Source organism: Micropterus dolomieu, linkage group LG16, assembly GCF_021292245.1.
Source record: "Micropterus dolomieu isolate WLL.071019.BEF.003 ecotype Adirondacks linkage group LG16, ASM2129224v1, whole genome shotgun sequence".
Classification (NCBI taxonomy): Eukaryota; Metazoa; Chordata; class Actinopteri; order Centrarchiformes; family Centrarchidae; genus Micropterus; species Micropterus dolomieu.
Window position 1 is genome coordinate 766,810 of NC_060165.1, and position 27,666 is coordinate 794,475.

Below are 27,666 nucleotides of genomic sequence, written 5' to 3' on the forward strand. Positions count from 1 at the left end.
CGAGGGAGGTTGGCGGTGGTGTGGTGCTTCTTCCATTTCCTGATAACTGCACCGACAGTTGATCTTTTCTCTCCAAGTTGCTTTCCGATTCTCTTGTAGCCCATCCCAGCCTTGTGCAGATCAACAATCTTGTCCCTGATGTCCGTAGAAAGCTCTTTGGTCTTGCCCATGGTGGTGATGTTGGATGCTGGTTGTTTGGGTGTTGACAGGTGTCTTTTATACAGGTAACGAGGTGAGGCAGGTGTATTTGATGTAGATAATTGGTTGGGATTGGGGCTGTGTCTTAAAGAAAGACTAACTGGCTTGTAGGAGCCAGAATACTTGCTGTTTGGTAGGGGGTCAAATACTTGTTTTTCCTCATCAGATGGTTATCAATTTTAATAAATTCATATGATGTGATTTTCTGGAATTTTCTTTGGGATTCTGTCTTTCACTGTTAGAATGTACATATGATTAAAATTGTAGATTGTTGCATTCTTTGTAAGTGGGCAAACCTGCAAAATCAGCAAGGGGTCAAATACTTATTTCCCCCACTGTATATATACCAGTTGCTCAGAAGATGCCTGTTATGATCATCGTGGCTCTGGACTCTGATGGTAACTTTTAACAAGTAGATAAAAGGTAATGCCCTGGCGGTGGCATATAGCTTTGGCTTTATATTTGATTTGATTGATCAATGTTTAAGTATAATATATTTTATTGTTACCGTGTAAAGGGAATAATGCTGGTCAAAAGCGCCTTATTTGTGTGTGCAAACTACATGTTATTGCAGTTTTGTTTGTATAGCAGTACACATCACATAACAAGGCGATTAATCGCAGAAAATCATGTGATTCATTGTGATTAAAATGTTTAAATTTTTGCCCAGCACTAATTATTTTGTATTTAAGTTTTAATTCTGCACAACTGTGGCATTCTTTTTTACAGTGTTTGCCAACAAATTTGGAGAGTTTTAAATTTGTCACTCTTCTCCTGTTTTCTGGGTTTAAAACCTTATAAATTATGACCTGAAAACTGGTGCACATATGTTGGCAATAAGGTTTTGAAATATTGAAACTTTATGTTCAAAATGGCAAATCTTATGGTGTATTAGATGTTAACCAGGTTTGAAACCTTGTAAATGGTGTTCTGAAAACTGAGCGTATGTTGGGGGAAAAAGTTTTGAAACTTTAGTTCAAAAGGGCGAATTTTTATTACAATACATGTGCTGTCAGACCTGAGTTTACAACACCCACTTTTCGGAGATCTGCCCACACATTTGCGAGCTTGTGACTCACGTGTTTTGTGGTAGCATCTCGCAGTGCTGGTCTGAAACTCTCAACTCACAATCTGAAAATCAAGCTCCGAAACAGAGACTCTCAAAAAAAGAAGACAAAAAGCCATGATCCTAGAGGCAGGGGCATTCTGCAAAAGCAATTATTTGCTCTCTGCTCAAGTACTGTCCAATCACATGTCAGATTTGCTGGATAGGAGGGACTGACAGACTGCTCCGACAATGACTGACGCGTACAGCATATGCAAACAGGATACACGACTCTCTGGGCTGTCTGGCTGTTCCCGTCCAAGAAGTGCATTGATGTGGAAAGAAATCTGCAACAGGCGTCGACCCAACCATATTTCTGTCCAACGTGAGTTCACTGTGCAGCCAAGTGGACGAACTTAAGCTACTGGTGGGTAAAAACAGAGTCTTATATTCATCTTCTGTTCTGTGCTTCACGGAGACGTGGCTATGTGGACAAAGGAAACCTCAGCCAAGAACTCTCAAAATACAGACAGTTTAGTCCAACCAGAGAGGAGAACAATTTGGATCACTGCTACACCGCAGTAAGCAGTGCCTATCATGCCATCCCCCACATTGCTTTGGGTAACTCAGATCACGTCATGGTCCACCTGATCCTGTATACAGGCAAAAATTAAAGCTCTGTAAACCTGTAGTGAGGACATCAAAGCAGTGGACCAGTGAAGCTGTAGACGATTTTCAGGCGTGTTTGGACTGTACTGACTGGGATGTTTTCAGGACTGCTACCAACAATCTGGATGAGTTTAGTGATGCTGTGACATCTTACATCAGTTTCTATAAGGACAGCTGTTTACCATCACAGACCAGGGTGAGTTATAATAATGACAAACCCTTGTTCTCCGCTAAACTCAGACAGCTAAGGCTGAAAAAGCAGAAGGCATTTAGGAGTGGAGACCAGCGTTAAGTACAGGTTTAGTAAGGAGGTGCGAGAAGCTAAATGACTGTACCCAGAGAGACTACAATACCAGTTCCCTGCAAATAACACCACTTTTGTCTGGAGGGGGTTCAGACAGAGAGGGGTTTGGAGGGGTTGGAGTGGGGTCCCCCACTCCAACCCCCCCCATCCCCCAAAGTCCCCCACTCCATCAACGACTCTTGCCTGGCAAATGAGCTGAACCAGTTCTACTGCCGCTAAGAGAGTCAATCGGACACCATCCCCCAAGACTCCTCCACTCCTCTTCAGCCCAATCCACCATTTCACCCTACCCCTTCTCAGAGGGGGCCAGCTCCACCCCCTCCCGCCCTCTCTCCATCTCAAAGTCAACAGACTGTTCAGGAGGCAGAAACCTCACAAAGCAGCTGGGCCCGACTCTGTCTCCCCATCCACCCTGAAGCACTGTGCTGATCAGCTATCTCTGGTGTTCATAGACATTTTTAACACCTCACTGGAAACATGCCATGTGGCAGCCTGCTTCAAACCCTCCACCATCATCCCTGTCCCTAAAAAAAACAAAACAAGGACCACTGGACTAAATGACTACAGACACGTCGCCCTGACCTCTGTGGTAATGAAGTCTTTTGAGTGCCTTGTGTTGTCCCACCTTAAGTCCATCACAGACCCAGTCCTGGACCCCCGGCAGTTTGCCTACAGTGACAACATGTCAGTAGATGATGCAGTTAATATGGCCTTTCACTTCATCCTCCAGCACCTGGACCTACGCCAGGAATCCTGTTTGTGGATTTCAGCTCTGCTTTCAATACCATCTTCCCGGCACTGCTACAGGACAAGCTCTCCTAGCTGAACGTGCCTGACTCCACCTGCAGGTGGATCACAAACTTCCTGACGGACAAGAAGCAGCATGTGAAGATGGGAAAACATCTCTCTGATTCCAGGACCATCAGTACCGGTTCATCTCAAGGTTGCGTTCTTTACCCTCTTCTCTTCTCCCTGTACACCAACAGCTGCACCTCCAGTCACCAGTCCATCAAGCTCCGGAAGTTTGTGGATGACACCACCCTCATTGGGCTCATCTCTGGTGAAGATGAGTCCGCCTACAGGTGGGAGATCGACCATCTGATGTCCTGGTGCAGCCAGAACCACCTGGAGCACCGTGGAGATGGCAGTGGACTTCAGAAAGAGCCCAGCCCCATCCCAACCCTCATCCTGCATGACTCCCCAGTTGCCACTGTGGACTCCTGCTTCCTGGGCATCATCATCTCCCAGGACCTCAAAAGTGGGAGCTGAACATCACCTCCATCATGAATAAATGCAAGCCTTCAAAAGTTAGTTCCGATCTTGCACAACTTTTTTGTTAGATGTCAAGTTTTCAACCTTTCAGAACTTGTTTTTCAGTTTCAGCCTATAAGAAATGTGTAGAGAAACTGGTCTTAGCTTCAAACTCCAGAATAGGTAGAAATCTGCACTAGATACAAAGGGCCCTATCTTGCACTCGGTGCAAAGCGCAGCGCAAGTGTCATTGCAAGTTTCTAACCGACGCAGATGTCATTTCACGAGAAGCCCCCATGGTGTTTAAATAGCAAATGCACTTGTGTGTGCCTATGGGACTGTTGGTCCTAAAATGAGGTTAGGTAAGGCAAATTGTTGGCACATTGCTATCTTGAGGCAGCAGAAAGCAATAGCGCCGTTGGCCAAAAAAAAACAGGTGTAAAGTCAACGGCACACTATTTCACTGTTTTTTGTTATTTTAGGGGCGTATTTCTCCAATGGTAAGAAAGTCACTGTGCACATTTACGTACAAGGCACAGCAGCGTAACTTCATTGATTATTAAAACCTCAGGACATGCCGACAGGATTGGTCAGGATCTAATGTTAGTTCATGTTCTCTGTTCTTCTACACATCCAAAAGGTCTCACACACAGTCCAGATTCATACAATAAAACAGTTTGGAGTAAAGCAGCCATCCTCCTGATCGATAATGAGCTCCTTCAGAGCATCTAAATTATTTCAGAAGCTGAAAAAGGAAACATTGAATTCTGTGTCCTCTGGAGAGTTTCCTCTGTCCTTTCATGTCACATTTATAACTACAGTTTTTTGTTTGGCTTGTTAAATGCCCCACAATATTTGCTGTCACTTTATTGCACACATGGAAACTTTTAAATTGACTGACAGCAGCCTCTCTAATCTTGAAAGTGAATGGTTAAAGAAAACACTCATACAGCAATACAGTGCTCTACAGTGGTTTCATTATTTTGTGTTTAAAAACTAATGAAACCACTGTAGGGATCGATGTGACTCATCACCAGTTCATCATAGTTTATAATAATGCTGCGCAGTGAGGATCCAGACGTTTCATAGAGGAGACAGTGTCTCTTTGTTAACACGCTCCAGTCTGCAGTGTAGTTCAGACACTTCACTGATAAACCACAGAGTAACATTAGGCTTCACAATCAGAGACAGTTTTTATATCACATCCACACTTTTGTCCGTAATCCCTCTCTCTGCTGTGGGTCTGCTATTCAATCAGTGTCATTCATCCGCCATTAAGATAGCAATGCACCAAGATACAAGCGCACCTGGTTTTAAAGGGAATGGGAGATGACACTCTAATTGGTGTATTGCATGATACACCCAAAAGACACCCATGACTAATTCACAGACTAAGTACAACCCTTTTGAACCATGTGCCTGCTGCACTGACCATTTTTTCCGCCATTAAACTAGCGAAACTGGAGTTGGACACGTCCTAAAACGCAACAGCACAACACGCTTCACACCGTGCACTTAAATAGTTAATAGGGTCCTAAAGGTTCGACAGGCAAAAAAATCAACTAAATTAACTTTGTTTTTCTTCTAGACAAGGTAGAGGGCTCAGGGGCATCAGTGCCAGTCTTAAAGCCATGTCTTCAGACAACAGCAAAGTTCTACTCACGCCACGTCTTGCCAGGCGGCTAGCCGCTGTCGCTTCAACAACCTCAACTCCTGGGGAGTCTCGGAGCCCTTCAGAGTCTCCATCCAAGGAGCTCTTATCTGGGGAACTTCAGGTGCCATCTGAGCAGAGCCTGCCACCCTGCACACCTCCAACCTGCTCACCCAGCATCAGTGCCTCTTCTTCATCATCATCATCATCATCACTTGCCCTGGAGCCAGCTGGTGAACTGCGCAGGGAGCCCATGAACATCTGCAACCTCAATGCCATCATCAGAGACCAGGTAAAAAGCAGTTCTCATGTTGGTATCAGTGGAATTTCATTCTACTTCCCCAAAATTGTCCTATTTTTCCTCTTCTCTATTTTATTTTCTCCATTTCCTTCCTCTCCGCTCTCTCTCTCTTCTTAGCACACAGCATGAAGCGCATGGCGCAGGTGCCTTTAGGGTGTATCCAAATCCACATTTGCAAGTGGGATAATGATTATATGAACAACAACAAAATACAACAGGTCAGTGTCAATAGATATAGACAAAAGGACTTGAATGATAAACATTTACTGTAAGAATTTGGCAACAGTGGGCGCTAAGTTATGGTGATAACAATGGAGACTAGTCGCGGACTTAATCTGATTATTCTGAATCTAAATTTAGGCCTAAGCCATTTTTGGTCCGTTTTCTCTATTTGTAGATTTGGGCTTATAAACCATATGTAATGGAGATGTGTTTGGTATCTATGGAGAAGACCCCAAGCTAACATAATCATGCATGTAATGTGCTTGTAAAGGAAGTATGAGTGAAAAATGTAAAATAGAGAATTTCATAAACGAAAATTAGATTTCTCTCTCTGTTTATTAATGAAAATCACACCTTATACATCATTACTGAACAGCTTTAGAACTCAAAACATGTTTATCCAACCATTTGTGTAACATCCATCTGCAGGTTTTCAATAAAATGTGCCTAGAACAATGGAATAATGCAGACTTTTTTGAAAATGTCCTAGGCATTTTTCTGATGCATGCCTCTGAGCAAAGCAAGGCATCACTAAGAAGATGCAGAGGGGCTCCTGGCATGCCCCACACTACCAGGGGGTCTTGTTATAGGCTCTGCTTGCCTTACAAAGTGCTCAAAGTACTTTATAACATCTGCAGTCCTGTGTGCATGGTTTGTGGGTCCACAGGGACAATGGGCAACGTGTGTGTGGTCAATCATCTTATCTGCAGCCATTGAAGACTATATGAATGTGTTTCCGTTTAGGCAAAACTGTGTGGTTGACAGTTTTCAGTGGACTTGAGCTAGTTTCTGCTCCGTTGCTTTAGCATCAGATGTCTGATAGTAACTCTTACATTCTGTACTTGTTTTGATCCTTTTAACAAAACCACTGGCTGTTTAAAATTAAGTTAAGTTAATACCAAGTGAGATTGGTGGACATACAAAAGACTTAAAAGGAAAAATACTGGTTGCTTTCCTAATCAAAAATATACGCAATTAAGCTGAATAAAGAAACTTTAAATGAAAATAAAACTTCTAAGGTAGATAACATAAAATTAAGTATAGAGTAATATATCCCATTCTGGGACAGAATAAACAGTGAATTTTAAGAGATCTCACGGACGGTATGTTGAGTTTCCAAAAGCTTAAGAGAACAAACAAAGAAATATATCTGGTTTTATCAGATGTTTCTTGGGGCGTGACATGAGGGGAAGGGGTCAAGTATTGCCCCCTCCTTAGTTTCTTTCTGTTATAAAGAAACTTTATTGTAAGTAAGGAATATCTAGATTACGCACGTTCAACCATATCTCCTGTCACCGTCAACACATCATAATAGTATGATTCTGTATTAATGTATATTGTCTGCTATGTAGCAGAAGGGAGTTACAAAACACAATTTCACTCTATAACTTGTTATATTGTGACAATAAACCTACCTACCTAATAACCGGGAAATATGTATCTCATTGAACATTTCAGAACAGTAATATCCTTATGTTTCTTTAACATAATTTCTGATGACCTTAACAGACTGAAAGAAGGCTAATAAAACAAGGTCGTTTTTATTATCATCAATATTATTAGGGAGGGGTTTACCCAAGCCTGTATTTATAAAGGCCCAGGGTGACCAATAGTGACTGATCACATGTGATCATTTGGTGATGTTATTGGTTTCATCCAATGACTGAGAGGTCAGGTTGCGCTGCTGCTGCTTCTGCTGCTGCTGCTTCTGCTGCTGCTATTCATATGGTAAGTAAAGTCGTTAACACCTCCACACCCCTCCCCCGTGCTCGTGTGGGTACGTATACGACGATTTTCAGCACAGTAATTACTTAGCTGCTATACATACAGTAACTTTTACTAATCTAGAAAAGAAAGATTAAGTGAACAACGTACAAGAGAAAGACTACCTAGGTTAATATAAAACACAGATTATAAAGATTACTTCTGTATGGTATGAAGACTTTAAGGCTATGTGACCCAAATCCAATTTTTTCCCCCATATGTGACTCAGATCTGATCTTTTTATGACAGTGTGAACAAGCCAAGTCACATGGAATCTGATCTTTTCCAGTTCGGAATTGGGCCACTTCCATATGTGGTCCAAATCCGATACAGATCGGATGTTTTTAAATGCGACATCAGTCTGGACACTCATTTGATGCGACTTGACGTCACTGTAGAGCAGCTGTTCTGCTGCAGACGGAGCCGCACTGAACGAAAAAGCTCCACAAAAAGCCATTATTAAACATGTGGCTTTTTTCCTTCTACCTCGCTATCATTTGTTCAAAAATTCCCTTTCTTATAACTAAAATTCACCAGACCAGAGCTCTCTTCTGAGTTGCATGCATGCTACTTCTCCGAGCGGACATTGTGGAGAGAGAAAGAGAGAGAGACAGAGGGAGTGAGTTGTGGTGCAGATGCGTTGTCCAGCGGCAGCGACGTAAAGAACAGAAAGTTGTGAACACTTGTCATAAATCGGGAAAAATGTGACCCGTGAGAGGATAATGAAAAACGTGTTATATGTCACACCCTGTGTCCCCTTCTTGGCGCTACATAGCACTTGTTGCTGTGACTATAAATGAATATTGGCATGTAGATGTGTTTAGGGCGGGACAGTTATCAAGCACGTAAAGTTTTGTGCAGATGTGAGCATGTACACTGAAGTTACAACAACTTCCTGTGTTGTGGCGAAGAGTTGATCTTTGACACCACCCCACGGACACGCCCTTCCATCCAATGCCTTTAGAATGCACAGTAGAAAATTTAAATCTATCCGATTAATTCCCTAGGAGGAGTTTGTTAAAGTATAGAGCTCCACGGGCACGGTGTTCCACGAAAACTCACGTTTGCACAACTTTTAATCATCAATGGGTTAAGACTGCACTGCACAAATTTGAAGTCGGTCGGACTTGATCCCTAGGAGGAGTTTGTTAAAGTACAAAATGTGTAAATCTCAAAAAATTAAATTAAATCCAAAATTGCCGACTTCCTGTTTGGTTTAGGCTATGGCTCAAAGAGGCTTTTTTGTATGTCTGGACATGATACACGTACCCCAGAAATTTCGTACGCGTAGGTGAAACTTTGTCGGGGGCTGCTCTGTAGGGGGCGCTAGCGAGCCATTTTGCCACTCCCACACGCGAAACTACATTTTTCACCGTGTCTGAATTTTGTGCAAAGTTTTCGCGTATGTTTAGGCCCCTAAAATTGTGGTTACTTTGCAGAAAAAAGAAAGAAAGAAAGAAAGAAAGAAAGAAAGAAAGAAAGAAAAAATCCCTTCAGTTTCAATAGGGACCGAGCATGGTACGTGCTCGGCCCCTAACAATGCACAATAGGAAAACATGCAATGCAACTGAAATATAGAAAAAAGAAATGTGCATTGTCCAAAAGCTGATTACTGCATTATATTCTATTATATTTTTATATTTTGAATTTGATTAAATTAAAAACTTAATTTTGTTTCCCTTCATATAAGTACACATTTCCACCATAAATTGGTGCAGACAATGTGTTCAGAAAGCAGGAAATTAAGTGGTTAATGCGCAAAGTCGTTAATATTATAATATTTACTAGTTCCATGTTTTCACCCACCTGTTAAAAGGATGAAAGATTTTAATAGTAACCAGTGAGGAGGATGCAGTGTGTTACGTTGGCTTCTTCTCTCAGTAGACTGCAAACCTTTCAGAAGGCCACAAGACAAAAGGTGTCGTCTTAGGAAACTGCCCCCCCCCTGCTGGCGGGAAAGGGTAGCAGCACCCAAAACACACATCTAAAGGAAATATATATACATAATAAATCAACATTATAATAAATCACTTTAAATGGTGACACACATTTAGCGGGTGTCACACCTGCTGAAATGGTGTTTCTAACACTGTTAGACGCCACACACAGCTGCTGCGACGTAATGTTCAATGCGACACACCAGCGATCCACACAGCTTTCTCTTTTTCAAGTTAAAACGTTTCAACATTCCTCAGAATGTAAAGACAGATAAGAGGTATGAAAACCTTCCAGCTGTGTTTTCCTCTGCCGTTGTTGCTGCAGCGGTCTGTGTGACGGCGGGAGCAGAGGGCTCGGTGAGCGGGCGGCTGGCCGGCCTCACACGCTGCTCCCGCGGGTCACAGCAGGCTTCCCCCGCAGCCACTCGCGGCGCTCCTCAACTCCGAAAATATTCAAGCACATTTTTGTTCTGAGGGCGGCACGTTGGTGCAGTGGTTGGCACTGTCGCCTCACAGCAAGAAGGTCGTAGGTTCAAACCCCAGTTGCCCCGGCCTTTCTGTGTGGAGTTTGCATGTTCTCCCTGTGTCTGCGTGGGTTCTTTCCGGGTACTCCAGCAGGTTTACACCATTTACGGCTTCCTCCCACCATCCAAAGACATGCGGGCTAGGTTAATTGGTGACACTAAATTGTCCTTAGGTGTGAGTGTGAGTGGTTGTTCGTCTATGTGTGGCCCTGCGATGGACTGGTGACCTGTCCAGGGTGTACCCCGCCTTTCGCCCGATGCCAGCTGGGATAGGCTCCAGCCCCCCGCGACCCTGTACGCAGGATAAGCGGTTGACAATGGATGGATTTTTGTTCCGCCATTACTTACTCGTAAAACTGTCAATATTTGAAATCTACACAGCTGATTTCTCACCTCAAAACTTCTCAGAAGTGGATTTAGTGATGAAATTCCATATGAAAACTGTAAAATATAAAACTTTCTGTTGCTGGTCTCTGTCTGGTGCACGCAATGATGATGCAGTGAATAGTCAAGGTCAAGGTCAAAGTTTATTTATATAGCACGTTTACAAACAGTCACTACTGCCCCAAAGTGCTATACAGATACAGAGAACAGCATAAGATAAAAAGCATAATAAATAGCCGAATAAAACCCTTCTAAAACAGAATATGCCAAAAACAATAAAAACAGACAACAGATAACTATACTTAAAAACAATAACAACAATAAAATAGTGACGATTCTCTCTGACCAATCAGCAGTCTGTCATGTTTTCATGTTACATTTTAGTATCACTCAGCTCGCTTGGAACCTCACGGAGGTGAGGTGATATGAAAAGTACCTGGAAGCAGGTGCAACATTTCTACAATGGAAAACCAAACAAAGGCGAGTCGAGCCAAAGGGCCTCCGCTCAGACTAGCTTGGTTTGAGGGCGTGGCTGACCCCGCCAGCCGCTTGGCAACCTTTATGACGCGTTTTCATTGTGACGTCACAAGTAAAGGAAGTGAAGGGCTGGACTACAAACGAGCTGTTTTCAAGCAGTTCAGAGCAGAGTTTTCTGTGGGAGATGGGAACTCCCTTTGGGCTGGACTTTGGGCTTTTTCACTTGGCAAACCTGTTACATGCACAAAAGAGGTATATAACTCAATAAAGGAGAGGAGAAAAGCCAAAAAGCATAATACCACCTCTTTAACAAACCATTTTACCTATATAAACGAATTTCTGTGGCACATGTATCAGACATACCAAATAGCCTCTTGGAGTGATGCCCTAAACCCAACAGGAAGCCAGCCATTTAGAATTTTATGGTAATTTTTGGATGATTTTCACACTCCTCCTAAAGAATTAGTCTGACCAACTTCAGATTTTTGCTGTCTAGTCTAATCCCACTGATTTTTAAAAGTTGTACGAATGGTGAGTTTTTGTGAAACGGCGTGCCCGTGGAGTGGCATCCAAAATCGATGATTTGTCATGAAAGAGGAAGTTGTTGCAACTTCATTCTGCATGCTTACATCTGCACTAAACTTTACGTTCTTGATAACAGTCATGCCCCAAATACATCTACATGCCAATATTCAGTTATAGTCATAGCAGTTATAGTTATAGCACCTTTGTGCGCCGTCCAAAGCGCGTGGTAAATTCACGGCGGACTACAGAGCTCCAGAATCTGCAACGCGGCCGCCTCACACCTCAACACGCTACACGTGCAAGGGCCCGCCCAACACTGCTTGCAGCTTTAATTTTTTTGTGTGTTTTTTGTGTTGAGGCAGTGTTCTTAATAGAGGAGCTGCAGAGCGCCCTCTATTGGGCAAACTATGCAACAATCATGACATGAGTGAAGGACCTGACTCTTTGTTTCATTTTTAATAGCCATATATCTGCTGTTTATAAATGCATATGTCAATTTAAATGCAATTAGCTCATATTGGCCGATAATATTGGCCAGCCGATAAATCGGTCAGACTCTACTTCTAACTTGCTCACCTTACACCATAAGAACACAGGATTTGGATGAGAAATACAGTACAGAACAGTAATACAGTTTATTCACAACAATATGACTCCAGTGTGTCTCCAAAAAGAATGTTTCTCAAAGTTTTATTGTCTGTGTCTGCTTGATGTTATCTTGGTTCACACAAAGATTTCAAGAAAAGGCAGAGTAGAACTGTTCCAGAGTGGTTTGTTAATTAAATTATCATGACAGACATCTCATCTCTTGCAGAGTTTGGTATGGTGAATAGAGTCTGTCTAGTGTTAAAGCTGGTGTTTTATCAGTCTCTGGTTGGTCAAGCAATCCTTTTAGTGGTAAAACAAGTTGTTTGATCTTACCATAGAGTACTCCCCTAGTTCTTTGTGGGTGAGGGGCAATGTGAGCCTGCATGTCTCTGTTATTGCTCAAAATGACCTCAACGCTTCATCCGGTACAAAATCCAGGTAAGCTTGTACGTTGGTGCTTTGCTACTTAAATGGAATAAATAAATAAATAAAGTATGTATGACACAAACTTGCAGCAGAGAGAGAGTTTATGTGAATGAGCGAGACAGTGAGTGCGAGTATGACTGAAGTGTCGACATGATATAAAAACTTTATTTAATCACGAAGCAATGTTACTATACAGTTCTGTGGTTTACATCTGAAGTGTATGAATTACTCGGGAGACTGAGTTAAAAGTCACAAACAGACTACTCCAAGTTATATATGCTCCTCTCCTCTATGAAACCATCTGCATTATAATAAACCATGATGAAGTGGTCATGGGTCTCTCTTTCAGGTGATTTCTGTATTGATGTATTGTTCTTTTCTTTAAGGCTGATGTCAGTGCATTCTGACCAATTCTGTCATCGTGTCAGGTTAAATTATCAATGAAGTTTTGCTGCTGTTTTTTGTGTGCGGATTTCTTTTGTCTTTCTTAATGGGAAAACACTCTATTTCCCCAATCCGCTATTAATCAGAGTGTTAATTTTTATGACCAGATCCAATCAGTCTGCAGATATAACTGCAATGTGCACATCACTAGAACTATGCAGGTGCATCTTACTATCTGAATAATGCTCCATTGACTTTAGACCAGGTTTTTGTTGTTGAATCGCTTTCTGCCGCCTCAAGATAGTAAGGCGGTAACAACTATGGACGCGCACAAGTACACAATGCAGGCAAGTACACAATGTGGGCGACAACTGTGTCAGTCGGAAACTAGCAACGACACTTGCGCTGTGCTGTGTGCTGCTTTTTGCGCTGCTTTTTGCCGAGTGCAAGATAGGGTCCATGGTCATTTACCTAAAATATGACACCTTTACAAAACTATGGTATTTTTCTTTTCATTTCTTATCTTGATTTTCCAGTTGCATATTATTGTTTCTCTTCTTCCTTCCTATTCATAGTCTGTCTGTCTTCTCTCAATTTGGTGAAGGTGAAGCACCTCCAGCGGGCAGTAGACAGGTCTTTGCAGCTGTCCAGACAGAGAGCTGCTGCCAGGGAACTGGCCCCTCTCCTGGACAAGGACAAAGAGAGCTGCATGGAGGAGATCCTGAAGCTCAAGTCTCTGCTCAGTACCAAGCGAGAGCAGATAGCCACCCTCAGACTGGTGCTCAAGGCTAACAAACAGGTGAGATGCACACATGTGGCAATGTTTTGGGTATGCTTGTTGGTCCAACATTTTTATCTGTTTAAAAACTACTTGTGCAGTGCCCGCCTGCCCGGCCACAGGGGCCGACTGGATGCCTCCCTGCACTTTTTGTTCAAAATGTGTGTCTCACCTTGGTTTCACCTACAGCAGCAGCGGCCCGGTGGTCAAATAAATAAATACTTTGATAGTGTCATGAGAGCTAGTTACTCACATAATCACTTCCTCTTAAGTGATTGTGCCTACAAAACAAAAATCCAATAAAGTTTTTTGCAGTAATGCTTTCTTTCAAGTTGAATTGAGAGGTTTTACTCTCACGAAAAGTTTTGATAGACATTCACCATCTGCACTATGCATTGCTGTTTGCGTTATGGAGCTAGATCGGTCTCAAAAAGAATAAATGCACACAAGGTTCACAAATGCACAGGATAAGACTCAAATGTATTTCTGATGCACACACAAATATTTCTTGATTTACAAACTGCTTGTGGTTTGTAAACTTTTCTGCATTTTTTTCAACAGAGAATTATCTGTAGCCAATTAGATGTCTCCCTCATTTCAGCCAATCACACGAAAGCATCTCACGTGGGGGGGTGATTTACCATTTATCATGATTGCGTAATTAAAGGTGTGACCGTTTGAGAGACAAGGTGGGTGCCGGCGCTCTCGCTGCAGTAATTTGCAGGTATCGGTGTGAACATGATACAAAGTATATATTTTATGAACGTTTTATGAACTTCAGTGTTGAACAGGTGTCTAGCATCATAGATTATTACTGCACAGTGTCCAGCAGTATTGCACATATATATTATTACATGCCAGAAAGTTTATCATGCTGAGGCCATCTCAGAGTTCAGTAGGTTTATGGCAGTTGGGAGGAAGCTGCTTGTATGTGTGCTCTGTCAGTAACTGTCAACTCATGTTGTCTTTTGAGGTGCTGATTGCAGTATCCATCCAGATGTGGCTTTACAGGATATAAAAGTCCCAGCTTCCAGCGTGGTTTTACTAGCTCCTGTACACTACTGCTTTGCTTAGTTTTTTGTTTTTACATGTACTCCACAACACCTGAACACTACTGATTTCAAAATATGACACTGAGTTTCTATCCATAGGTTCTATTATTATAGTAAAAACACATTTACAAGTTATATAAAACAACTTTTACATTTGTAACCTTTTACTTTTGATGTTTTCATGAATGCAAAATATGATTTTAATTTGTTAAGCTGTTGCTTGTGTATGGAATCATTTTGTTATATATAAAATAGATCAGACAATATACTTAGGATAAAAGCACATTCTTCTTTGATCATTTTCCTATGTTAATTGGAAATAAAGTGGTGACCTAAACGTTGAACAAAATATGATCGTTAACAGCTGTAAATATTAAGGTTGTATGTATAGGTTAACATATTTCATATATGTTAGCAGAAAGTAAAAAAAAGCTGATGTTGTCTGCTGGGAGAAATGTGACATTCACTGAGAAGTTACACTCTATTGTGAAAAACAAAGAATTGAATAGTATTGATGCCCCATAGGCGAGGTCATTTATTACGACCTCTGAGAAGGTCTTGAAGTAATTGCACATGTATTGTGAGGCTTACACAGTGAGTCCACTCCCTCCCCCTCCCCCTCTCTGTCTCTCTCTCTCTCTCTCTCTCTCTCTCCCTCACCCCCAACCGGTGGAGGCAGATGGCCGCCCACCCTGAGCCATGGTTCTGCTCGAGGTTTCTGCCTCTTAAAAGGAAGTTTTTCCTTGCCTCTGTTGCCTAGTGCTGCTCTTGGTGGGAACTGTTGGGCTTCTGTAAATAGCATCATAGAGTACGGTCTAGACCTGCTCTTTTATGAAAAGCGCTGTGAGATAACTGTTGTTGTGATTTGGCGCTATATCATTAAAATTTAATTTAACTGAATCATGCCTATGTTGCGTTATGGCTACGCCACGGTTTTGATCCGTCAAAGTCCAAGCATATCAGAAGCGTTTCAGCAGTGGACCGTGCAGGTTACCCCATATTATAGACTTGTTATTAATTTGTCATTTTTGTGCTTCTACTACCTTCTTCACAGGTTTCTGTGACCCCGTTTCATTCTGTCAACTTAAGGCTGCATATCCCGCAAGTAGCATTTCAGAATCAGAGCATTTTGCCTGTCTGATTTTGCTGACATGTTTAGATTTTGTTGATTTGGTCATTAGTGTTTGCTTTTTGTGCTTCTACTATGATTAAGTAGGCTACGTAGCCGCTTCTGGGACACTTCTGGGATGTGCTGCAGCGTCTGGTGGACTCACAAGCATTGACTAGAATGGCTGCAATTAGCTCCTGCAACCGTGGCACAGGCGTACTTACACTATATTGCCAAAAGTGTTAGGACACCCCTCCGAATCATTGAATTCAGGTGTTCCAATCACTTCAATGGCCACACCTGTGGCATGTGACATATTTCAGCAGCTGTGTGACGCGTTTCAGCGTGCTGGATTACCATGGAGCCGAGTGGTAGGCATAACTGATGCAGCCCTATCTATGACAGGCAGAAAAAATGGACTGGATGCACTGCAACAAAGAAAGTTGGAAGAGGAAAAAGCAGGTCCAGCAGTTGTTCTGCACTTTATACACCAACAGGCACTGTGCAGCAAGTGCTTGAAATATGAACAAGTCAAGTCTGTTGTCTGTTTCAAATGGAACTTATTGACTTGCAGTGTAACAGTGAACTAAAAAGGCACAGGGAAAAGCAGATCTGATTGAACAATTTAGGCAAATGTGTCTCAGTTGTGTGAGAAAAAGCGCTGCCAGGTGTCTGGCAAGAGTTAAAATAAAGTAGGCATTGCCTTTGTTAGTTCAGGTTAAGTTAAGTTATTAGAAAAGTAAAGTAAAGAAAAAGTGTGAAACTGAAATGTATAAAACTGATGTTTGCATTTATGATGCTCAGTTTGCAAAATTTGAGTTCATTTGTGGATGAAAGTGTACTTCAGTGGCACAATATGAATTACTTAAGTAAACACATGAAAATGTTCAAAATATGTTGGTAACAAAAAGTACATTTTGAGAATATTGGAGTACTTTAATGTTGTTGTCGCCCTCCTATGAGACGACAGTACCAAAAGTGGCCCCTGGACAATTTGAGTTTGAGACCCCTGTCTTAAAGTATAAGGTAGAAAGTAAAAATACTCCTTGCACTCCCTGATCACTTGTGTCTCTGTATCTCTTTTTTTGTACTATTTTAGTGAGCCAAGAAGTGGGAAGAAAGACTATTATGAACAGCCTGTAGTTAGCAGAGGTGGAAAGAGAAATTAAGTAAAAGTACAATTACTTTGATGAACTTTTACTTAAGTACAAGTAAAGTTACTGGTATAAAAATCTACTCACGTAAAAGTAAAACAGTAGCTCATTTAAAATTTACTCACAGTAAAAGTTACTTACTTTTCTAACCTCTGAATATAACTTATTTATATTGATTTAATATTATACGTATTACACATATCATACATTAATGTTATGAGAAGTTTGAGAATGTTTTCGCTTCATTAATTAACTGTGGCGAAACAGATTAGATATCATAAGCGTTAGTATAATAAATAACTAGTTACCAGAAGTTTCTAATGCCAACCAACATTGTCATGCTTTAACTGCAAGGGTTCTGGAACTAAAGAGTAAGAAAATTAAGGAGTAATTGCTTTCCCACCACTACTATATTTCAGCTACAAATGTGCAAAAACAAAAATCACCTCCACATTTTAAAATAGGGGAAACTGTTGGGAGCTCTCACACATCTGACAAACACATGGCCCTGAGAGAAATAATCTGCTGGAAACAATACACTACACAAATACATACATAAAGGCAGCGCAAGTGAGTTGCATAAGTGTCAAAAGTCCAGTCCAATAAAAAAGCAGCAATAGTCCATATTCCAAGAAGAAAGGGAAACTGTTGTATCCAAATTGCCTAAAATGGCAACAGCTCACTTATAGTTTGTTTTTGAGTCGCTGGGCTTTCTTTGACAGAGTGTTGCTATCCAGCTCCATCACAACTTTCTCCAGCACAAGTTCAAGAGGGTAGTTGAGGTTCAAGTCATACATTAGGCCAAACAAGCTGGCAGCAGCTAAGCCAACGTTGTCCAGATCATGCAGTACCGCTTGGCCTTCCAGGACAATCCCAATGTCTTCTGGTCTATCAGTGGAATATCACGTATTCCCACCATGGTCTCCTCAATGGCTCCTTGGTTCAGGTCTTTGTCTTCTGCCTGCAGAGTGGACAGTCACAAAAGAACCATATGAGAAGAAAGAAAACACCTAAACCTTAAGCCTATTATGCCCAGAAAACTTGCGCCCCCGACAGAGCAGTCCCCGTAGTAAGACCTATGTGTACGAAATTTCGATGGTACGTGTATCATGTCCAGACATACAAAAAAGTCTCTTGGAGCGATGCCCAACACCCAACAGGAAGTCGACCATTTTGGATTTAATGGACCTTTTTGGTGATTTACACAACTCCTCCTACAGAATTAGTCCAATTGACTTCATTTTTGCTGTGCAGTCTAAACCCATTGACAATTAAAAGTCGTACAAACGTTGAGTTTTCATTCACGAGCATGCCCGTGGCGTGGCCTTGAAAATTGATGATTCGCCATGAAAAAGGAAGTTGTAATAACCATTGTACATGCTCACATCTGCACACAATTTGATATGGATAATAAGAGTCCTGCACAGAACACACCCACATGCCAACATTCACTCAAAGCCATAGCGCCATCTCCTGGCAACAGGAAGTGACCTTTAATGAAGCAGCCCCCGCGGCACGTTTCACCTAAATATACAAAATTTCTGTGGCACGTGTATCATGTCCAGACGTACCAAAAAGCCTCTTGGAGCGATGCCCTAAACCCAACAGGAAGTCAGTCCCTGAACACATCCAGATGCCAATATTCATGACACAGGAAGTTGTTGTAACTCGACTGTACATGCTCAGATCTGTACGAAATTTTACACGAGTCCCGCCCTGAACACAAGTATATGCCAACATTCACCTGTAGTCATAGCGCCACCTGCTGGCAACAGGAAGTGACCTTTAACAAAGCAGCCACTTCCAGGGAGATTAGCTACAATTCAGTGGAACTTAAACTTCTGAATAATATGTGCAACTGTAGTCAGAGGAACATCAAGCTGCGTTTATTATTACTTTTGTCAGTTTCAGGGATCATTGTGGGTTTTTCCTTTTTTAGCGGTGCTAATAGCAGTGTTTCAGGAGCGAGACCGCACATCAATGATGTCACTCCTGGGATTTCCATAAATACCCACTCAACCTATCTCTTCTTCTTCGCTCTCGTATTCCATGAAAGTAGAGTCTACTTCCTTGGCAGGTGTGTTATCAGTCAGTAGTGATCATTTTTCACCACTGATGAACCACAAAGAATATTCCACGATGTGCATGCAATTGTCGGTGGCTAAGCTGGTAATGATGAAGTCACTGGCTACCAACCATCAAAGATACATGCCCCTGGGGGTTAAGCTGACTAACAACCTCTACGCTAGCAACAGAGAGCAGCATGCAGCATTAGCTTCTTAGTCATAGCTAACTTGATCATGTTGGGCTAGGGGGCGTGATTTCAGCAACCAGGCACCTTAGTTCCACCCACACCCCCACTTGCCTATTATTGGTTATCCGGGAGTGACGTTAAGTGACTCACTCCGGCTCCACCCACTTTGAGCTCTTCATGGTGTAGTGGGACAACAGTGTGGATTTGTGCATTTTATATTAAATAAATTTGGAGCTACTCCAAATTCCTCTTTTCCTCTCCCAGAGAGGAGCAGGGGGTTAAAGATCAACTTTCAACAGACTGCTGAAGAGAACCCAACGGAAGGGGGGTGGGAAAGTTGCTTTCTCTAAGTGCTATTCCTGAGCAGCCTGATCATAAAACTGGCACCTTTTTGATTCCGAAGCTGATAACGCGGTGCCTGACTGTTAAACTGACAAAAGGGACACTAACCAGCGATTAGCATTACCCTGAACAGCCTATCAAAACTGCCCCCCCCCACACACATGTAACCGTGGCAACTGACCTTGCTCTGTGTTTCATTACCCCATCAAAGGGACACCCCCTTTTACGCCTAAGTGTGACATAATCCAGGACAGCCGAACTTTAAATAAACAAAGACTGCAGTCTCCAAAGACCCCAAAGCCTTAACCAGCCTGTTTAATTAAATCTTTTAGTTACTTGATTACGTTTGCCTCTATTTGAGTAGTTATGTTACCATGTTGTTGCTATCTGTTGTTGATATTAGTGCTGAAAAGAATCTAAATAAGTTACTTTTGCAGAGTTTTTTATTTTCAGCAGGATTAAGGACACTCCTTAATCTTATGTGTAACCAATACTTGTTCACAATACTTTCTCACACAATTCCTTTAGAAATGATGATAAAGAAATGTCATACTATACTCTTAATTATCCAGCTTGAATTTAAGGCTGAATTCCCCAGTTCCTAAGGAAAGATTTTTTTGGGTTAATCTAAGCTTTCCTCATGTAACCTGAGCTCCCCCAAGTGGACTAAATAAGTATTACATACCATCGTCAGAAATGCCGTTAATGTATAAATGTCATGACCAATAATGGGACAATTGTTTCCTGTTACCAAATGCTTAACTTAGAACGGTACAACCGTTTGACCATTGAGGTTTGATTGTGGAAAATATTTGATTATAATACGCGCAAATAGATTTTCTTTTCTTTTAGACATTAAAGTTTAGAAAGGCAGTCCCTCGGGAAACCTGAAACACCCCTGGGGGAACCACGTACCAGACAACAAAAGAGCGACACACGACGTCGCTCTCTCTCTTTTCTCTTCTCAGCTCTTCTCCTCTCCTCGTGCTCTGGTCTTCCGCTCTGCTCTCTGGACGCTTCGGCACGTGTCCGGCGTGCCTCTCCTGGCAACGCCCTAAGAGTTCGACCAGCGCAACGAGGCCTTTGTTCGCTTGAAGCCACACACGCGAAGTGCCGCGACATCGATTTTCCCTCGTTAACAGCAACTTTACTTGTTTTATTTTCTTTCTTTTGTTTTGTTAAAGTTACCAGTCCGTTAAGTTACACTGGTCTAATTCAGGAACGACGCCCTCGGAGGTCGGACAACGCCACATGGCTTGCCAGCAACCACAAAGGACGACTTAAACCTGACCCGAGACAGGGTCAGGAAGGCCCCACTGCAAGTTTCTTCCATAAGCCTTCCAGAGACGGACCCCGGAGAAATTCCCTGGCAGAGAAAGCGACTGACCGACAGCTTTACGTTGTCCTAACCGAGAACGCACGGACTCTGCCAGTGTGAGGCCGTTTCCCAGCAACCTGGCGGAAGAAACACAAGCAGTAAGACCAAACAAACATTCTGTAGTCAGGGATGTCCCATAATGCTAATATTGTCTTTTAACACCTAAACTCATAGCTTACTTTCATTAGTTCTCCTCTGCCGTATGAGTCAAATGCTTCCCACAATCGAACCTCCATTTCTCATTGTTCAGCCATTGTTTATTGCCCTGATGTATTTAACCACCCTTTTATATCGCTTTAGTTAGTTAATAAATTCACTGTAATCAAGGAACTGTGTGTGTTGACTATCTCCACGTCCCTGCCAAGAGAATTGACCCTTTAGATATGAGACTGACTGACTGATTTAAGATAATTTAGCGATCACTAAACTGATCACTAGTAATAATTGTATAATTATTAAAAGCTACCTAGAGGTCTGGAGACTCTAGGATAATAACAACTCCGGTGGTGCCCATTTTAAACGAGAGCTTTTTATGGATTAATATATTTTTGAATATTAAAAATCATAATTGGGTATTAATTCTCATAAATTTATTAAAAATAGCTAAGTTTTAGCCATTCTACAATGGTCTGAACTTGACCGCAAGTCACCACCGCATAGAAGTAGTGCCTTAAAGTAAATCATCTTCCGATTAGCTAAAACAGTGGCTGCAGATAATTCCCTGTTGAAAAAATCTTGTCCTGTGCATTTGTGAACCTTTTGTGTACATTTTGTGTGTGCATTTCTTCCTTTTGAAACTGTTTTCCCTCCATAGTTTTGCACATTCAAGTGAATCTGTGTATTTGTGGTGTTTACCCAGACGGCAGAGGGGGCTCTGGCCAACCTGAAGAGTAAGTATGATGCGGAGAAGTCCATGGTGACTGACACCATGATGAAGCTGAGGAACGAGCTCAAGGCCCTGAAGGAGGATGCCGCCACTTTCTCTTCTCTGCGGGCCATGTTTGCGACCAGGTGAGCGATGAAACAGAAGGAATTAAAGCAGAGGTCCACGAGGATCATGCCATTTTGGCCATATGAGGTTGCTGATTTTACATAGAACTACCGGTTTTCTCCCAATTCATTTTTATACAGCATATTATAATATAAATATCAACATATAATGCTGTAAATAAAAATGAAAAGAAAGAAGCTTTTAATAAATCTTTTGTGCGTGAATAAATCCAAAATTGTGTGTGGTAGATTTGGAAGAGACATGAAATGTTCGAATAATTTTTCACCATTGATGAACCACACAAAGAATATTCCACGATGTGCATGCAATTGTTGGTGGGCATGCAGAGGCAAGCAGAGAGTAAAAAAGATAAAAAATAAGCCTCATTAGAGATAGAGACCGCAGCTTCTCAAGACTAAAGCGGAACTACAGTGTGTCACCTATCCCCCACACTCACTCCACACACACACGAGTCAACTATAGGCAAGACTTGACAATTCTGATTCGACAATGTAAATCTTTAGTCTGGGACAGTTATAATAAAACTGTCAGTATAAAAGAAACATTTGCTACTTTCCTGCTTCAGGAGAGCTTTTCATCTAACTAGAGAACGAGAAAGTGTGTTTCCCAAATTTTCGTATTATTGTACACAAAATTTTTCCATCCCTCTTTAATTTTGTATCTCTTTCAACCTGCGGAAACATGTCTCTCTTTAGGTGTGACGAGTACATGACACAGCTGGATGAGATGCAGAGGCAGCTGGCTGCAGCTGAGGATGAGAAGAAGACTCTGAACTCCCTCCTACGAATGGCAATCCAGCAGAAACTGGCACTCACCCAGCGCCTGGAGGATTTGGCCTTTGATCAAGAGCAGACCCACCGCACCCGCAGGGGCAGGTTGATCCGCGGGAAGATCATCACCCCCAAAGTAAGTCCCCCGGCATCGGCTTCGGCCTCCAACCTAACCCAAGGTTCCACTTTGGCCCCTGTCAGCCTCCCCCCTTCCGGCCTTACTAGTACTACATCAGTTCTTCCTGATGATTCCACTGCGCCCCTTAGTCCATCTGTGGTCAGTGCAGCTGCTGCAACTCTGGCTTCAGTTCTCACCTCCCCTTCGTCACACATGCCTCCTCGCAGTCCATCATCCCTAGGAGTTGCCTCATTGGCTGGTTCTCCAGCGATAGACAGTCCCCCATCTCTGGAGGCCCCCTCCTCTCCCTCGGCACGGACCCCACCCTCAACCCCTCTGAGGCTGGCTCAACACCAGTGGACCCTGGGGGTACGGACATTTGTAGCTGACTCCCAGAGTTTCAGTGTCAACATCTCCCCTGCTCTGCCCCGTGGCTCGGGCCTCTCCAGGCACTACACACCAGACTCTCATACATCTCCCTCATCGACCACCACCACCAGGCCCATCCAGCCAGGATCTGCCCCCTCCTCTCCCTACAGGTCTTCTGTTCTGGGGCTCAGACGCTCCACATGGAGCCCCTCACCCCGAACTCGACCATTGTCCACCCTGACGCGCTCCTCTGTGCTCTACACTCCTTCATCCTCCTCCCTATATTCCTCCTCCTCCTCCCCCTCCCCTTCGTCTTTCCACAGCAATTCCTCTACATACTACAGTTCCTCTCCTGCTTTTACCCCCTCTAGCTCTTACCTCACCTCTGGCACCTCCACTTCCTACAGTCACTCCACCCACTACACACCCCTTTACCCCAGATACTACAGTTCTTACCAGCCTCGAAACTGATCCCTTACTGTAAATCCTTTACCATAAGCCATTTGAAGGCTTTTCCACAAGGCTCCTGCCTAAAAGACCCTAAAAGTGCAACTAGCATCATCTTTCTCTTTTCACCTCGTCGCCTGAGAGAGTGGTGGCTCACAGAGAGGAGGGCAGAGTGGTTTCCTGTTTCCCAGTTACTGTTTTCCTGTGCCTAAGCTTTGGCCAATGGTTTCTGAATGTTCAGTGACTTTCCTCAGGGATTTGACATAAGGAGCACAAGCGGCCCCAACTTACTTTTATTCTGAGGCTGCCGATTGGTCCATAGGAGGATGTTAAGAGACTTTTTAATGAGAGTTTTTAGCATTTAGGTTCTTCAGGTTGCAACCACAAATGCATGGAGTGATTAAGACACAGACACTCAGACATTGACTGGACACATTGTGGACACTTTCATACATTCAAATGAGGGTTATGACATTAAATATCATCCTCTATACTCAATGTAATGTCCACTCTGTTTTAAATGGTAGTGAGTCTCATACACTGTGTACACAAACACTGTAAACCACATGTCATAGGAATATCGCTGTTCAGTGCAAACATTGTCCTTTGTTGATGAGGTACTTGGATGCTTAAGGGTTCAGTATGACTCAAACATATTAAGTTGTGTGTGTTTATATCTGTTTTGGATGGCCACACTCAAAGGGTGGGGCGAGATGAATGTTGTCCTAGAGAGGGACGAGAGAAGATTATCTCTCCTCAAAGGAATTTGTGGTATTGCATTTAGTGATGGTACCATGGTTTAGAAATTAGTGGGGTCCAGAATTTTTGTTTCTTTTAATAGTGCCTAAACACAACCAAAAGTATACACTACAGTCACACAAACTAATGATAACACTGTAATGAAATACATTCAAAGGGAACTGTTGGCAAAAAATACTTTTATGTCACCCTATCCATGCTACACACCTCTGTGAAGCTAGAAGGCTCAGCTAGAATCTCAAACCAACCATTTTTATCCATACCAAACACACATCAACACCAAGCATGTAAATGAGCTTATATCACAACAACATCTCTGTGAACAGTGCTGTTGTTGCCATCTAGATATAACTTATTTAGAGGTTGTACCAGAAGAGGTTTACATGGTTTCATTTTCAAAAATCACCATATTTTTTGTCATACTGCACATTGCTGCAGCTTCTCTTTTCACCCTGTGTGTTGAAGGCTTCGTTTTAGCTATGGAGTGATCTTTGTTAGGAGTTGCACATGCCAGTTCCTAGTTAAAGACTACTAGCCAATCAGAAGCAGAAAAGGGCGGGTCAGCGAGAAGCCCGTAAACAGCTTCGATTCAGCTGTACATGTTGCCGACCAGCTTGGCAACATGGACTGGAGCGAGAGTTTCAGAGTGGTGAGTTATTAATCTGTAACAAAAGGATCTTTCATCCACAAAGTTATCAAGCTCTTTATATTTGGAATGTGGTTGTATAGACAGAAATTGTGTTTTTAAGAAAACTCCCAATACAAGTGAACATGTAAACAGTAAATTACATGACACGGACATTCTGCTATATTTTTTGAAAAATTGTGAAATAACTATCTTAGTTTCCTTCCATTAAATTTACACTTACAGTTGTATTCCAGATAGATAAGAAGATATAGATAATCTGCAGGATGATGGTGATATTGCTATTAAAATATAGATTTTATACCAGGCAGGATAAAAATATCATTTACTCTTTATTAGAAAAATAAATAGACTAAATAGGTTCATTTACTTCATCTATCCATTACATCAGTGTATTCATATTCATATACACACTTAGAATTATCCATCTAGGCATAAGGTTAAGAATCAGGAATAACCCTTTCCTGATTCATTTTGGGTATGCTATTTTAGGTGTTTTTCCTGGAAATAGGTGGTAGTTTAATGTGGAGAGCGTCTCCCTATTTCACCCACCCAGAAATTCATAAAACATATTTATCTCATACCCTTTTCCAAGGTAAATAGTATTGCCAAAAACTGTCTGCCTGAGAGTGGTGCTCTCAGTTATTTTGCACACAACATTTCATTCCTTACAACAGCGTGCTTCAGTTGTTTTCACAATGATCAGGGAACAGTTTTTCATCATTTCAAATGAGGGTTGCAACAGTGTTATCAGCTGTGTCCGCATGGTCCTAAAGCCTTCATTTAAGTGTTATCATTGGTTTTTATTTGAATTTTTCTATTGTAGGCTGTAGCAACTTATACTTACAGAGGTCTGGACCTCAGTGACCTCATAGCTGGTTATGGCCATGGATGATAGTAGTATCATCCATGGCCATTGTTTGGAGAATGAAAAATGAGAGCCTGCAATTTTACACCAATGCAAACCTCACCTATTGATGGGGCCAAGTTAACATGTTTGTTGGTTGGTTGGTTTTAACTATTACAAAATGTTGATCGACGCAGCCCCCCAAATTCCAAGGTTGGAAGGAATTAAGCAGAGGGCTTTTGGGAGGCTTTCCAATAAGAACGTTGTTTGAAGCATACTGACTCTTGTTGTGTTTCAGGTTTGATTTCAATCTATAAACTCTCTCACACACACACTTGCATGATGAGACAGCTGTGGAGGAGGATTGATTGACTAATCAAATATACGCACTGTATATTTTCTGTCATGGTGGGCCTCACTTTTTAAAAATTAGAGGTGCAGGCTGTATGGAAGGTCATGCCAGGGAAAAACTTATGACGAAGGGAGTTGGAGAGCATTTAAACATGTCATGACAATACAACGCATGACTTCTCTAGTGAAGGATAAGATGAATCCCATAGTCTAGTCATTGTACATTGTAAGAGAGCAATATGACTTGGCGATCTGCTCACACATTGTTAAAACAACAATTAAGATATCGTAGATGATACATATCACACATACCTAATAGTGTGTAGGGAGGGATGTTTTCCAACTGCATCTGGTAGAATTGCTTTTGAGAAAGATGTAAATCCCCACTAGCAACCCTGGTTAGGATCTGAAAAATGAACATTTTGATATCTGAACCCTAGTGCAAATTGGCCTATTTATTTGGAACTTAAACTAGACTTCTGTCTCTCACTGTTACTATTAGCTTACTAAAGATGACCACTACAGAAGGACACTGATAATCTTTAAACTAATGATCCTCGGTTTAAAGATTTTGCTGTGTACTTTTTCAAAACAAATAAAAAGCCAGCAATTTGGTGAGTACCTATATGCTAAAATTAAGGAATTTACTCAACAGGTGATTAAAAGTATAACAACAACTTCTCATCATTATATCAACACAAAGGTGTTTCACTGTATATTGTATATACTGTATATGTTTCACTGTATATTCAAGACAAATTTCACTCACCATCATGGCTGACTTACTTCAGAGTTATACTTGTAAATTCACTATGTAGCATCCCCTGCTGGCTTATTCACGGCACTGCACCAAACTCAGGGAACAAAACACCTCACTCAACCTGGAATGAGTCAACAACAAAATAAGAATGACTATCAACAGCATTTAGTTTAACTGATCTCCCAAATTAGATTAGAGTTCTAGTCAAGTTAAAGAAATTCTGAAATTCTAAGAAAAATGCTTGTTTTGCATCTTACCCAGAGTCACGAGAAGAATGATACCAATTTCATCTAGGTTGTCAGTACAGAGATTGGTCTGGGAATTGTGTAGCCTCTCTTACCATAAAACCTGGAAGCCGGGGGAAACTACTTGCTTATGCTGCATTCATGCAATGTTGGCAAAATGGGAGGGAATGAAAAAAAACTCCTGTAATGCCAACTTTGGAAATTTATAGGGAAAGGAGATCCGAACAGTTATTCACTCAGTTTCATGGTTTTTCCATCTCTGTATAAGTACAGTCTACTGGAACTGTTTTCTTGTTTGTTAGCTAACATGCTGGTAATCAGTACATCCACACCCGCTGTACTGGATTCACAGATAATGTTGATCTTCTCATTTAACCTGAGCTGACAACCAACTAATTTTTATTTTTTTTGGCTAACATGATGATCCCACCAGTTCAGCACACATGGTACCGTATTCCCTGTGTCTGTGTGTGCCTTACAAACCCTATTGTACAGTTCCTACACAGTACAATAAATGCCTATCTGGGGAAAAACAAACTTCTATAGCTGCACCTCAGAATAAAATGCTGGTTTTGTGTGCCTTTATTTTCGGCTTGGATTGTTTTGAGAGGGAGAATTACATCTTC

The 27,666-nt window shown here is 41.9% G+C and overlaps 1 protein-coding gene across 5 annotated transcripts in view; it reads left to right on the forward strand.

Moving 5' to 3' along the window:
• The first annotated feature begins 3,337 nt into the window (after positions 1-3,337).
• Positions 3,338-27,666, forward strand: part of LOC123985084 (protein bicaudal D homolog 1-like) — a 29,769-nt gene continuing 5,440 nt past the window's right edge. For 3 of the 5 annotated variants that reach the window (XR_006828595.1, XR_006828596.1, XR_006828597.1), the window contains exons 1-5: positions 3,338-3,523; positions 5,056-5,410; positions 13,255-13,449; positions 21,576-21,727; positions 22,424-22,634. Coding sequence is in view for 2 of the 5 variants with exons in the window: in XM_046072437.1 (XP_045928393.1) it covers positions 5,099-5,410; positions 13,255-13,449; positions 21,576-21,727; positions 22,424-23,456 (1,692 nt within the window). In the remaining 3 variants the exon portion in view is untranslated. Of the gene's footprint in view, positions 3,524-5,055; positions 5,411-5,536; positions 5,638-13,254; positions 13,450-21,575; positions 21,728-22,423; positions 23,931-27,666 lie in introns of those variants that run through there. The other 2 variants (XM_046072437.1, XM_046072438.1) reach the window with 2 other exon arrangements.